The 13,517-nt window shown below is 66.3% G+C and overlaps 1 protein-coding gene across 16 annotated transcripts; it reads right to left on the bottom strand.

Moving 5' to 3' along the window:
- Positions 1-447: 447 nt before the first annotated feature.
- On the bottom strand, positions 448-13,175 carry MIB2 (MIB E3 ubiquitin protein ligase 2). 16 transcript variants are annotated; one of them, XM_039876855.1, is made up of 22 exons: positions 11,879-12,000; positions 10,724-10,811; positions 10,076-10,443; positions 8,940-9,066; positions 6,837-7,107; positions 6,593-6,764; positions 5,446-5,552; positions 5,145-5,339; positions 4,914-5,056; positions 4,703-4,810; positions 3,582-3,686; positions 3,336-3,498; positions 3,115-3,248; positions 2,876-3,024; positions 2,640-2,796; positions 2,388-2,548; positions 2,161-2,287; positions 1,833-2,066; positions 1,277-1,458; positions 1,022-1,200; positions 869-934; positions 448-780 (listed from the first exon to the last, which is right to left on the bottom strand). In XM_039876855.1, exons 3-22 carry the CDS (start codon positions 10,141-10,143, stop codon positions 542-544), a joined length of 3,087 nt encoding a protein of 1,028 aa, XP_039732789.1. In that variant the 5' UTR covers positions 10,144-10,443; positions 10,724-10,811; positions 11,879-12,000; the 3' UTR covers positions 448-541. The 16 variants fall into 16 exon arrangements, with proteins under 16 accessions (XP_039732789.1, XP_039732788.1, XP_039732791.1 ...); XM_039876854.1 differs by having other exon boundaries at positions 3,115-3,498; XM_039876857.1 differs by lacking the exon at positions 4,703-4,810.
- Positions 13,176-13,517: the final 342 nt, after the last annotated feature.

Below are 13,517 nucleotides of genomic sequence, written 5' to 3'. Positions count from 1 at the left end.
CTGTCTCCTCGGGCCGTCCCGAGAAAAGAGGTGGCGCTGCCGGGGGTCGCAGGAAGGCCCCCTGCTGGACGAACAGTGAGGTTCTGGGCCCCATCTTTTCTCGGCCCCGGGCCAGGGTTGTGGGAGGCGGTCTGTGCCGAGCCTGAAGAGGTTTCTGGCCCAGAGGCGGGAGTCTGAGCAGGAGTCTGGGTGAGTCCCGGGAAAGGCAGGGCGCGGGTCGGGAGGGGGCTGGGCAGGGCGTCTGGCCAGAGCGCTGGGCCCAGAGCAGGGCCTGCGGCAGAGGATGGGCTGGTGAGGACAGCCCGGATGCGGATGCGGATGCGGGAGCAGCGCTACGGGGTGGGACCCCGGGAGGGAACAGCGCCGCCCAGGGCTATCTGTCTCCAGGGCGAGAGGACCCAAGACCCATCCAGCGCCCCGCCCCCCGCCCCAGACAGGTACCAGGCGGCCAGTCCGCGAATCTTTTTATAAAACACGGGCGTGGGGGAGGGTGGCGCGCGAGGGCGATGGTGGGACGTGGCCCGGAGCGAAAGGGGCGCGGCTACACGAAGATCTGGATGCGGTCGCGGATGGGCTGGCGGCAGATGGGGCAGGCGCTGAGCGCGGCGCCGCAGGGCGCGCATGCGCCGTGGCCGCACTGGAACACGAGGCGGATGTGGCTGTCGATGCAGATGGGGCAGGTGATGCGTTCCTCCATCTGCCGGTAGCGGTTCTGCAGCTCCTCCACCAGCTGCCGCGGCGGGCCGGGCGCGGAGGCCACGCTGGCCACCTCCGTGCCGTCTGCGGGAGGGTCCGGGGCAGGGGCGGGTCAGGGGCGGGCGAAAGGCTCGGGAGCCGGCGCCGAGCCCGCCCCTCCCGCCCTACCCACCTGGGCGCAGCTTCTTGGCGATGACCACCTGGCACCTGATGCACTTCTTCATTCTGCGCGCGCACTCTGCGGGAGCGAGCACGAGGTTGGGCTCGTTCGCGCCGCCCTTCCCCCTCCCCCGCCCCTCCCTGAACCCCGGCGCCGCGCACTCACCCTCGCACACCGTGCGGTGCTGGCACGGCGAGAACGACACCAGCAGCGCCAGCTCCGAGCACACGAGGCACTCGGCAGCCTCGGGCCCCGATGGCGCAGCCACGTGCAGGTTCGTCACGGTGTTGGGGGTGCTGAGCACCAACCTGGGGCCTGGGGCTACCCCGCCCACCTGCCGCTCTCTGCAGTTGGAGGAGGGGGCTTGAAAGGGCCCGGGGTGAGGGACCCGCCCCCCACTCCCCACCTCACCGGGCTCACCGGAAGCGCTGGGCACAGCCCTGCAGGGTCTTCAGCACGTGGCCCTCCGCGGCAAGGTCCAGCGGGCTCAGTCCCCGGTGGTTGGCGTAGCTCACATCTGCGCCCTCCAGCGCCAGGTAGCAGGCGACTGCCTTGCTCACTGTCAGCTCCGCGCTGCTGCTCGGGAGGCCTGAGGCCTGTAGCTGGGTGGCAGACAGATGCGGTGAGAACCCTAGCAGCGGAGTGCTGGTCTGAGGGAGCCTCTGCGGGCACCCGCTCTGCCCGCCCCGCCCTGTGTCAGAGTTCTCTGGAACTGAGGCAGGGAGGAAAAGCGCCCTTGGGGACAGCTCCCGAGGAGGGGCCAAGTTCTGAGCCCACCCCCACCCCCTTCCCGGGCTGGTCAGGACACAGAATCTCAGGGATGCTGGCCATGCTCTGTGAAGATGCCTCCTGCAATCTGCGGTCCCCCAGACTGCTGCACCCCCGAGAGGGCCTGGCTCTGGGCTGTCACCCATGAGGGATGTGGACAACCACTCAGGCCCTGCCGGAGCCTGCAGCCAGGTCCACACTTCCTCACCCTGGACAGCAGCTGCAAGGGCCCTGGGTCCCCCCCAGCCCCATCTGCCACCAGGGGCAGCAGCTGGTGATGCCGCAGTGCCACGTGCAGGGCCGTGTCCCCCTCCTCATCCTCGGCGTTGACGCTGCAGCCAGCGTCCACCAGCAGCAGCAGCAGCCTGACGTGCGCCTGCCTCACGGCCAGATGCAGCGCGGACTGGAGCTTGTGGTTCCGCACATTCACATCACAGCGGCCCTGGGGGGCGGGGGCAGGGGCGCAGGCTCAGCGCAGGGACCCTAGTGGGCCCTGAGTCCCAGTCCCTGGGCCGGCCGGGGTCCCGTGTGCACACCTCTCGGATGAGAGTCTGGGCCACCTCCCAGTGGTTGTTGAGAGCAGCCAGGTGCAGGGCCGTGAAGCCGTCCTCTTTCTTGGCATCCACCAGCTGCCGTGCCCGAGCCAGGATCCTCCTGACGGCTCTGTGGGAGCAGGGGGACATGGCTGGGGTCGGGGCATCCCCGGAGTGGCCCAGTGTCCGCAGGAGCCTGGCCACCAGCTGTGTGCCCACCCCAAACTCACAGCACATGGCCCTTGAGGGATGCGTGGTGCAGTAGGGTGAATCCTTGGCCGTTGGTGGCAGTGACGTCGATGCCTGGCACCGCGGTGAGGACCTCCACAATGTCACTGGCGCCGGCACCCGCTGAGATGGCACAGTGCAGGGGTGTGTTGGCATGAGCATCCTGTCGGTGGTGGGTCAGGGGTCACTAGATAGTAGGTCACTGCCACGGTCTCTTTGAGCCCAGGGATAGAGCCAGGGGCCCTGGCACTCACCGGCAGGTTGACGTCACAGCCACACTCACACAGGACCCTCACCACCTCCAGGAAGCCCCTCTGCACAGCCACGTGCAGTGCTGTGCTCTGGGCGCCGTTGAGAGCATCAGCCCTGCACCCGGCACCCAGGAGCACCCGGGCGGCCTCGGGCTGGTTCCTGGTGGGAGAGGGAGCAGGAAGGGCGCTGTGCCCACTGGCTGGACGGCAGGCCCAGCCCCCGCCCTCCCGGGCCTCACCCCAGGGCCGCGTAGTGCAGCGCCCTGTTGGCCTCGTCGTCCGGCAGGTCCACGTCGGCCCGAGCCTGCAGCAGCAGCCGCACCAGCTCCACCTGGCCGAGGTAGGCAGCCACCTGCAGGGCAGTCCTGCCCTGGTTCTTGGTGTCCACCTGCAGGGAGAGCCGGCAAGTCAGTCCCTGGGCGGCCACCCCCTCCCTGGGGCTGGCGGCACGGGCAGGAGCGTGGGCTCTCGGGCTCGCCTGCTGGGGGTGCCTCCGCACTAGGTCCAGGGCCCGGGCCACATTGCCCAGGGCCACCTCCACCACCAGCCTGCCGGGGTGCTCTGCGTCACTCTTCTGGGCTCGAAGCCTGTCCAGGGCGACGCTCAGGGAGCCTGGGGGGTGGTGTGGCGGGGCTGAGATCACGTGCTGGCTGGGGGCAGCCCCGCCTCCCACTGGCTGCCGGAGCTGGGTGCCCGCGCTTTTATTCTCCCGGGCACGCTCAGCCACGTCCAGGTTGGCCTCCTCCTCGGGCCGGTAGGCCACCAGGCAAGAGGGGCTGAAGGTCCACAGCTGGCCACCAAACGCCACACATAGAGTCCCGTCTCCAAACAGCTTCACCACCTTCCCGACGCAGCCCAGGGCCTAAGTGGGGAGAGGAGGGGTCATAGGCAGGTCTCCCGGGGGTGGGGGCAGGGGCGAGGATGGGGGTTGGAGGAGGGACTCACAGAGGCCATGTCATCTGTCCACTCGCCATGCCTGGCCTGTAGTCGCTTCACCGTGTCCAGGTCGTCTATGACCCGCACCACGTCCCCCACCCAGAAGGAGTTGTGCTGAGTGAGAGAGAGGCCGTAAGGGGCCCAGGCAGGGGCGCGGAAGGGTGTCCCCACCAAGCTCCACAGGACAGGCAGGCCTGAACTTGACCCCAGCCCTCGCCCAAAAGCACAACCAGAGGGCCACAGGTGACTGGGGCAGTACTGGGTAGCCCAGCTCCAGAGCCATGGGAGTGGCAGCTGGGCAGTGGCATCCAGACCAGACAGAAGCCAGCTCTGGGGTGAAGTCTAAGGCAGGACTGTCCCTGTGCACACAGACGGGGGAGCAGACAGCATGTTCAAGGCCATCGAGGCCAGACTGGAAGAGTGTGGGAAGCATGGTGGGGAGGCATGGTTCCCGGACGAGGGCTGGAGTCTACAGCATGGGGCCAGGCCCACGATGACAGGAGCAGGGCCAGAACAGCATGTGGGGGTGAGACCAGGGGCCACCTCCCCACCCCCAAACCTTTCCTGGAAACTCCCCCACACCTGTGCCCTCATCTGTACAAAACTACAGACCACCTACCTTGTGAGCCCCATCCTCAAAGGGGTCTCAGACTCCAGGTCCCCAGCGGAGCGCTGGCGTGCCCCCTCACCCGCACCTAACCCCTGCCAGGGCCCCATCCACGGATGTCACCCCCCTGCTCCTCACTGACCTCCCTCCTCCATTATGCATCTGCGAAATTCTACTTCCAAAATGCCTCTCCCCAAGCCCAGCGCCCTGGGCAGAGCATCCACCTGTCCTAATGGGCCTTCCCACACCCTCGCCGCTGGGTGCATTTGAGAAAGCAAACCCAGCCACACCGCCTGCCCGCGACGCTTCCCGGGCCTTCTCCAGCCCCAGGAGAGACACCAGGGTCTGACCTGCTGGCTCCAGCTGCCAATGGCTCGCGTGCCTTGCCCTCCTGTATCCCGCCACACCTGGATCCCCTCTCAAGGGAACTGACCCCCACCAGGCCCTCCCCCTTCCTTCGGGGCTGAGCAGGTACATGGAGGGGGTGCGGAGGGGACGGGGCTTGGCCCAGCCCCCCATGCACCTTGGTGAGAGCCCTAGGGTGGAAGGTCCATCGGGTCTCGTGGCTGAACTGCACGCGCACGTCCCCACGGTCTGTGATGCGGTGCACGGTGCCCGTCTGTCCGATAAACTGTGGCAGGTCGTGGAGACTGTGGCTGGGCGAAGCAGGAGGGCTGGGCATCCAGAGGATGCGAGGGGGGGCGGGCACGGGGCCAGTGGGCGGGGCAGCTCACCTCTGCCATCCTGGGGTTCCACCCGCCGTGGCCTTCCTGCATCTCCCTCAGGACATCTGTGTCTAGCAGACACTTGACTTTGTCCCCATGCTGGAAGGTCTGGCTGTCAGCACTCACCCTGCGCTGCAGCTCTGCTGGCTTGCCTGGGGACAGGGAGCAGGCCCAGCTCAGGCAGCGCCCCCTCGCCTCATCCCCTCAGCTGGGGCAGGAGGGCGGCTGAGCAGCCCTTACCGAGTACAGGAAGGTGCTCCTTGTAGTAGAAGCCACCAGCTGCCTCTGCCACACACTTGAGGTCCACCTTGCCCTTGTGGCCCATGCGGTACACATTAGTGGTGCCATCAGCCCACGTGACGCTGGCCACGCTCCGGCCTGTCTCCACGTCCCAGCCACGGATGTCCACCACCCGACCTGGCTTCCCTTCCCCTCCTAGGGAGACAGTGCCCCCACCAGCAGGCTAAGCCAGGGCCGCCTGGCCGGCTGAGCCGCAGCCAGCGCCAGCCCAGCCCCACCTCCCCAGCACGGCCCCACTCACCGTCCTGGGAGCCCCACTCCCAGTCGGGGCCCCGCACCACCATGGCCCCCTGGAAGATGCCCCTCAGCGGGATCCGTAGGAGGCCCTGGCGAGGGCTCAGTGTCACCCTGCGAGAGAGTGGGTCTCGGGCCATGCACAGCGGCAGTGTGATGGCACGGGCCCTCTGCTCTGCGTGGCCTCGCTGCACCAGCCCCAGCTCCCACTCACACCAGGCCCTGGGCAGCTGCTCCAGGCCAGTGCTCGCCCCGCTCTGGGCCTGGAGTGAGTCTGCTGACCTCGGCCCTCCAGGAGTCCACCCGATGCCGAGCTGGGAGGGCACCCGGGGCCAACCCTCACAGCTTGGCCGGTGTCACTCCAGACCTGCTGCCCCCAGAGAGCTGGGCACCGCTGAAATTCGGTGCACTGTCTGACCTGGGGAGGGCTCAGCACGTGGGGGACGGAGCAGTGAAGAGTACAGGCCTGGCACCAGCGCCTGGACGGCTGGCCTGGGCCCCCTCTGGCCACGGGCAGCTGTGATCTCACACACGCACCTCGCTGCCATGTGTGTGGGAATGCCCAGGAGACGGGATGGGACGGTGCCTCCCGGTGCCCACTCCAGCCCAGCGGCCTCCTCCCCAGCATGATCTCCGCTGACCACAAAGGAGCCTCCCAGCCAGCCCAGTAGCTCCTCCCCAGCTGTGCCGAGGGGCTTGCTCCCAGTGTGGGCCGCCCACTCCAGGCCAGGGCCACCACGGGGATGCTGGCTGCATGGCCCATACAGGCCACCCTTAGTGCCTCTGCCAGAGCTGTACCGGGGGGAGCTGCGTCCCACCGTGGGGGTGGTGCCAGGACAGGAGCAGCCGACCACAGCTCGACCTCTGCAGCCCTGCTCAGCCGGGGTGGGAGCTGGTGTCAATGGCCAAGCCCCTAGATTGACACCAACCCTGGCCTTTCTTCAAGGAAATGGCTCAGGAAGGACTTGGCCTGTCCCCTAGGGAGTAGTCAGCAGGATGCAGTTCCCGTCCTTCAGGGCTGAGGCCTGGTCGGCAGTCAGAGGTGCTTGTCAGGAGGCCCTGGATGTCACCAGGTGGGCCCCAGGGCCGCCAGGGCCCCCGCCAGTCAGGCGCACGCCTCGCGGTCCGCGCGGCGCGGCGGGGGCGGGACTCACGGGCGCGAGTGGGCCGTCTCGTAGCGCTGGAAGGCGTGGGCCAGGTCGTGCTTGTCGTGCATGTAGCACTGTGTGCACAGGTCGTAGTCGAAGCAGACGACACACTTCCAGCGCATGCCGCGCAGGCCGTGCTTCTTGCAGCAGTCGCAGATGATGTTGGGGTGCCGCACGCCTGGGGGCGGGGCAGGGCGGGGTCAGGGCGGGGGCGGTGCAGCCCCGCCCCCCGCCCGGCCCGCCCACACACCGATCTGGGCGTTGTCGTAGAGCAGCAGGTCGTGCCCGCCCTGGTAGCCCGCGCGGTAGTTGGTGCGCGTGCCGTGGTCCCACTGCACGACGACTGTGCGGTCGGGCGTCGAAGGGCTGCCGTGGCGGCCGAGCTCCACCACGGTGCCCACGCCGCCCTCGCCACCGTCCTGCGGGCCCCACTTCCAGTCCACGCCGCGCACCACGCGCATGCCCACCTGCACGCCCGCCTGGGGGTCCGGGTCCATTGTGGGTGGGTGCTGCTGCGGGACCTGTGGGCAGAGGGCACCCTCAGTCACAGGACGAAGGCCACAAAGGCTCTCGACGGCTCCGAGGGCTGCCAGGGAGACGCGGATAAACCCACCCAGGGGGAGCTCAGCCGGGACGGGAGTAGGGTATGTGCCAGGCCTGGGCAGAGAGCAGGTGGTGAGCATGCCCACTGGTGACAGCAGCAGGGGAGACCAGCCCGCCAGGGCCGAGGTGACACTGCCCTATGGCGGGCATGAGAAGAAGAGGGGGGCAGTCCCGGTGAGAGGACAGTGGATCCCCAGGGAGCAAGGCTGGGCAGAAGGTCCCCTCAGCCACCACCCTCTAGCACATCCGGTTCTGGGTAGCTGGCACGCAGCAGACCACCAACACGCTTAAAAATGAGTGGGCGCGGATCGCAGGCGTCAGCAGGGAGGATAAGGCCAGAGCTGAGAACTGCTCATCAAGGCACCACTGAAGGGCGACCAAGGCCATGACACCCAGGACGAATCTGCAGTGCACACACCCTGCAGAGAACACGGCCCCGGGACAGCAAGGAAGCCCACCCGCCCACCCACCCCGATGCAGCAGGCGCCCCAGTGGGAATGTACAACCCTGACAAGGCACCACCCAGTGACAAACATGCTCCGATCTGCTCCCCAGCCCGCTGCTCAGCAGCATGACACCACCCACACCCCAGAGGTCAGTGGGCAGTGCCTCAAGGTCACTACTGGGCCTTCTGGGGAGAAACGCAGACCGGCCCTGACAGGTATGTACCAGACGGAGGTGACGCCCATGCTCAGTCACGGCAGCACCCTCCCCGGGGCCCTGAAGGGTGAATCAGGACCCGAGGGAGCAGAAAGCCACCCGCCCCACCAACAGCCATACGCCTGCTGCCCGAATCCACTCATAGAAAGGTCACGTATGGGACAAGCAAATCCAGGGCGCCAGTCAGGGAGGCAGCGACAGGGGCGGCCACGGGGGGCTCCGAGACCAGGAAGCTGCTCATTTCCTCATGTGTTCACCTGGCGGACTTGGCTTGCTTGGGGCCTGTGCCTCTCCTTCTGTGAGTCTTCAATAAAGGTTTTTAGTGACGTGAATGGGTTTGACAGTTAAGAGCAAAATCAACAGGACTTGGAGGAGGAAGGGGTGCGGGGACTCCCACAATGTAAGGTCCCAGAGACGCAGGACCTCTCGTGTCTGTCAGGACCCCGCAGCTGGGGAGAAGCGGGCTGGGCCCCGTGCAGAGCGGGGCGGGATGCGACAGCTCACAGGCCAGAGGGAGACGCTGAGGCGGGCCAGGGTGCAGCTGAGGAGTGGACGGCTGCTGCCGGCTCCCGTGAGGGCCCAGGGAGGAGAGCCACATCAGCCTCCACCCAGCCCTACCTAGGGTCCTGGGCCCTGCCACACCCCAGGCCCCGCCAGCTCAGGAGACACCTTGGCCCGCTGAGGCCGCAGGTGGACTGTGAGGAAGGCAGCGGCCAGGCTTTGCCCGACTCTCGCTCCAGCCAGCAGCAGCAGCCCGAGCCCCGGCGTCACCTGACGTCCACGCTCTGCCCTATGCAGCTTCTGAGGCCTGCATCCAGCACAGGGCGGGCAGAGCAGGCGCACTGCCCACAGAGCGGGGTTCTCGGTCCGTGCCCAGCCCTGGGCCCATGCAAGTGACCCCGCGTATCCTCAGAGGCGCGCACTGCTCAGGCAGCTGGGCAGGGTCACTGTGAGGGTCGCTCCCCCGCCCCACCTGAGCCCGGCGGGCCTCCCCCAGAAACGGACCTCCTGGAATGACGAACCTTCCTGACCCCACGGCCAGCTAGGAGCTGGTCCCCGGAGAAACCGCTCTCTACCCCCACGGCCTCACCTCGTGGGCCGCGCTGCCCCTCTGCTGTGGCCTGTCAGCTGCCCTCCCCTCCGTGGTCTCTGCGAAGATGGGGTGCTGCGGCCTGAGGTCACAGCGGGCCGCACCAAGGGCTCTGGTCCTCCCAGACCTGCCACAGCGAAAACGCCCACGTCAAGCATGACCACAGATGGGAGGGCCCTGCGGGCTGCCACCTCAGCAGTCAGGTGTGGCAGGCCATCCACATGTGGCCTTAGCCTCCTGCCTGGTGCCACTTAATCAGAAGTTGCCACACGTCTGACTCAGAGCAGCACAGCCTGGGAGTGGCCTGCTGGCCAAGTGGTGTCATTGTCCTGTAGGGCCCAAACCCACATGCGCCCTCCCCCTGTCCAGGGTCCCCTAGAATCAGCTGTGGTGGCGGGTCACACCTCGCCCCCCCAACACTCCTGTTGGGCTGCAGTTGGCCAGAGCAGCCTCACTCCAGGCAACTGCGGGCCTAATGAGAGGTCCCTGCTTGCAGGGGGCGCCCCAACTGCAGGGCCTAGAAACTGGCCCCACTGCGGGATAAAGAGGACTTGGGGCAGGAAATGACCCAAGTGCCAGTGGCCAGTGCTGCTGTCACAGGACAACATGCCCTATGAGGCCAACTTCGGCCTGCCTGGCCCACCGCCGCAACTGCCCATCTGCTGGCCTGTGGCCCTCCTGGCCACATGCTGTAGGACTGTCTCCAACAAGGCTCAGGCAGAGGCGAGTGTGGCTTGTACCAGCCCCACTCTCAGGGGAATGGCAGAGAATAGAGCGGGGTCAGCACGCCTGGCATGGTCCGTGGGAGACGAGGACGGGGGTAGACGTCAGCTGGTGGTGGCTTCACGTGGGACAGTGGGGTGGGGGCACCAGGGCAGGCCAGCCTGTGACGAGGTGCCAGCACCTGTTGCTCTCACAGCTGGTATTTTTAGCACAGCCAGTTCTCCTCCAGCGCTGGCCAGCAAGCCGCCACCCTCCCAGGGCTGTCCCTCGTGGGAGCCCGCCAGCCCACATGGGACACAGTAGGTTGTGGGCCTCCACTCACCCCTCACCTCTCACCCAGACCACACCCCTGAGAACGGTGGAGAAGAGGGGTATCCCGCCCCGACGGAACCCACTGCCGAGGAGCCTGTCACCTTCTCGCCAGCACCCCACGCCTGGAGGTCTTGGAGTCGCGCTCTGCTCCAACACCTCTGCCCAGCATCACCGCAGGGCCTGAGCAGGGCCACCAGCAACGCCTGCCTGCTGCCCCTGCTGCGTACCCGCCACAGCAGATGGGACACCCAGTTCCCAAGGCTCCGAAGCACTTCAGCGCAGCATTCTCCAGCCCTCGCGAGGCAGGCCACGTGGCTTTCCATTGCCTCTGCCACTTCCCTGCACCCACATCCCTGCCTGGTCTTTGTCACTGCTGCCCCCAGGGCCCGGCACATGGCCAGTTGTGTTCCACATGACGTCTAGTCCCCAGTGTCCAAGCTCACCACCTCAGAAGGTCCCGCCGGGTTATCTGGGGTGGCGAGTGAGAGACAGCCCAGGTCAGGAGTAGGCAGGCAGCGATGAGACCCAGAGGGGCCAGGGAGGGAGGGAACCCCCACTTCAGCGGGAAATAGATCTGTAGCTTTTTCTTTTTCTTCCTCTGTCATCTTCCTCAGAGTTTACAGGCTGGGCCCGTGGCTGCCACCCAAACCTCCCCAGAGGCTGTCTCCATGGATGTTTAAAATGACTCTGAGGCCACCAGGGCATGAGGACCTGGATGACAGACGTGCTTTATCAAAATTGGAACTTACTTTAGAACACACACCAGCCTCGTGCCAGCATCCCAGACATTTAGCTTCTATTTCCTGGGTCACAAATTTGCTCAGCCAGCAAGATTTCCTGTTGAAAACCAGCAGCCATTGCCGACACAGACCAGAGCAAATCCGGCAGTAGGCAGCCGGCAGGTCTGCGAAAAATGGCTTCGAAAGGCAGTTTCACACTTTCAGCATTCACCGTCTCGACCAATCATTGGATTTGGGTCTGTTCTGTCAACAGCTCGATTCCCTTTTCACAAGGGACCGCCAGTTCTCGGTGACAGAGCTATTTACAAGCCACGCACTGAGACAGTGTATAAGGAAGGTGCTCCTTTACTTGTGAGTATTTTACTGGAAAAACTTAAAACCATAAAGATTAAATCACATGTGTGGCTAGACTGGCAGAATGCCTTTCTTTATTCAGGAGAATAAAGCTGCATGGAGCTGAGACTGCAGGGGACCGAGGCAGCCACGCCCCTCCCTGCACCTCCAACTGTGCCTGATGATGCTGGCGGATCAACACGGTGTGTGGCACAATGGACAGGCTCCTGTCACGTGGCAGCTCTGGCTAAGACAGAGGTGGACATCCTGGGTGCTCAGAGGTCTGGCCGATTAAGGACATGCTTGAAGCCCTGAGAGCTAAGGAAACTCCATGTGGCCCACTGTGAAGACATCTGCTGGGGGAAGGCCAAGTGCAGGGTGGTTGTCACTCAAAGCCTGGCCACCCAGGCGGAAGCCCTCGGGCTCCCTGCAGACTGGCCTGTCACGCCCCACCTGCTGCACAGGCTAGCATCTTGGTGGGAACTGTGACATTCAGATACTTGTTGAATCTGGCACAACAGGCCAGAGAGGAATGGCGACAGGAGGGGACCTGCCAGAGAAGACCATTTTGCCGGGGCTTCCACATGCTCAGGCTGCCTGAGCCCCCTGCCCCACTAGTGCCCACCAAGAGTCTGTCTGACACTTTTGCTTAGTTCTTCAATTGATTCTGAACTCGGAGAAAGGCAGAATTATTTGTCAGCCCCCTTCCCACACACACACACTAACACACTCAAAAACAAGCAAAACCCCTTTGACACGGCCTCCGACAGAATCCACAGGATGAAAGCGCAAAATCTAAACTACGGCGCCACAAGCCCGTCCGGAGCTCACCTCTCCGGCCGTCCAGTCCCCCCCGCTGCCCGCCGTGCGCCTGCTTGGCTGTAGCTCTGAGACCTGGAGACTTGGGGACTGGCACTCAGCTTCAGCGCAAGCCCGGAGTCATCAACCCTGTGGCGGCGGAGAGATGCCAAGACGCACAGTTAGCACTTCGGACGGGACCGCGCGGACAGGGTTAGCCTGTCTGCTCCTGGCCTGCCCGCTCCTGGCCTGCCCGCTGTCTACGCGCCCATTCCTGGGCCAGCACCCAGGACACCCAGGGCTGCCCCAGGGGCCTCCCTCCTGCCCTGCAGGGATCCCAGGGGTCTGGCGGCCCCAGTCCTGCTGCAGCCACTGTCTGAGGTGGCCTGGAGTGCAGCTGGAGGGCTGGCGGCCCTGGCTCTGCAGACGTCAGGGCCCCGCACTGCGCCGTGCACACAGGCGCCCGCCCCAGGGGCGAGCGGGGACGCGGGAGGGACAGGCGCCCACCCCGAGCCTGACCCCGCCCCCTGGCGTTCTACCCCCCTTCTTTAGGAGGCCGCCCGGCCCCGGCCGCAGTCGGACCCTTGTCGCGGCCTCGGTTCCCGCGTCAACCCCTCCACTTGCCCGGAAGTTCGCGTCCCGCACGCTCGGCGCGGGGGCTCCGGGAGCCTGAGGAGCGCCGGGCGTCTCAGCCAGCCCGCCGGCCGGGCGATCGGGCGGCCTGGGAGTGAGCGGAGGCCGCCCCGCGGTCCCCCCGCGGCTCAGCACCAGCCAGCCACGGCGTCCCGCCGCTGCGCCGCGTCCGAGCCCACCGGCGGACGCTCCCGGAGCGCCCACCGCTCGGGCTTCTGGGGCCGCCGCGGGGCCCGCCGGGAGTTGTAGTCCGCAGCCCGCCAGGTCCCGGCGCGAAGGGCCAGCCCGAACCACACTCCCGGGAGGCCCCGCGGCGGAGCCGCGCAGGTGAGCGGGGGTGGGGGGCGAGGCGGCCGGGTCGGCGGGCGTGACCGAGGGACCCCCGCCCCCGCAGCGACGAGGAGGCCTGCTTCCCCGGGGAGGACTCGGGCTCGACTCTGCGCCGCCGCGGAAGCAGGGCGCATTCGTGTGGGACAGCGTGGGGTGACGTCTTCAGAGGGCTGCTGACTGCGGCCGCCTCCCGGGCCTGTCACCACGCCGGGGACCGAGCGGCGTGCGCCCGGACAAGAAGGAGCCTAGCTCTACGTTGGCTGGGCGCGGGGACACGGGCGCCCCGAGCCGCCGAGGGCCGGGACGCGGCACCATGCAGCGGGAGCCAGAGAGCTCGACCCCGCCAGCCGCGGGCTTTCCGCGGAGGGGGCCGGGCTTCGCCGGAAGTGCGTCACGGGGCGGGGCGCGTCTCCCTAGCTCCGGCCTACGTAGCGCAGCGGGATTCGGAGAGGCGTTCCGTTGCCGTGGAGACGGAGGCGACGTAGAGACGAGGCGTGGTTACAGCGGACTCCTTTGACGTCATTTGTTTTAAAATCAAAGTAACGCCAGTACCTGGCTTTAATTCACGCAGAACGGGAGACAGTAAAAAACACGGCCCTGCGTTCTCCCCGGAGGCACATGCTTCCAACTCTACTTGCTTTTCCCCTGACAGGACCCTCCATGTTTCCTAACCAGAGAGTGCTAGTTTTTATGTATTTATTATTTCTAT

This window comes from Pteropus medius, unplaced genomic scaffold, assembly GCF_902729225.1.
Source record: "Pteropus medius unplaced genomic scaffold, Ma_sr-lr_union100, whole genome shotgun sequence".
Lineage (NCBI taxonomy): Eukaryota > Metazoa > Chordata > Mammalia > Chiroptera > Pteropodidae > Pteropus > Pteropus medius.
The sequence above is the reverse complement of the archived record's forward strand: the minus strand, read 5'-3'. Positions and strand labels throughout refer to the sequence as shown.

What these genes read in the sequence shown, in the direction of transcription:
- MIB2 (XM_039876854.1), bottom strand. Translation starts at nt 10,143, where the DNA reads ATGCTGGGCAGAGGTGTTGGAGCAGAGCGCGACTCCAAGACCTCCAGG. An exon ending in ACCCTAGGGCTCTCACCAAG is followed by an intron (nt 3,687 to 4,702) that starts GTGCATGGGGGG and finishes TCTCTCACTCAG; the next exon opens with CACAACTCCTTCTGGGTGGG. An exon ending in CGCCAAGAAGCTGCGCCCAG is followed by an intron (nt 781 to 868) that starts GTGGGTAGGGCG and finishes ACCCTCCCGCAG; the next exon opens with ACGGCACGGAGGTGGCCAGC.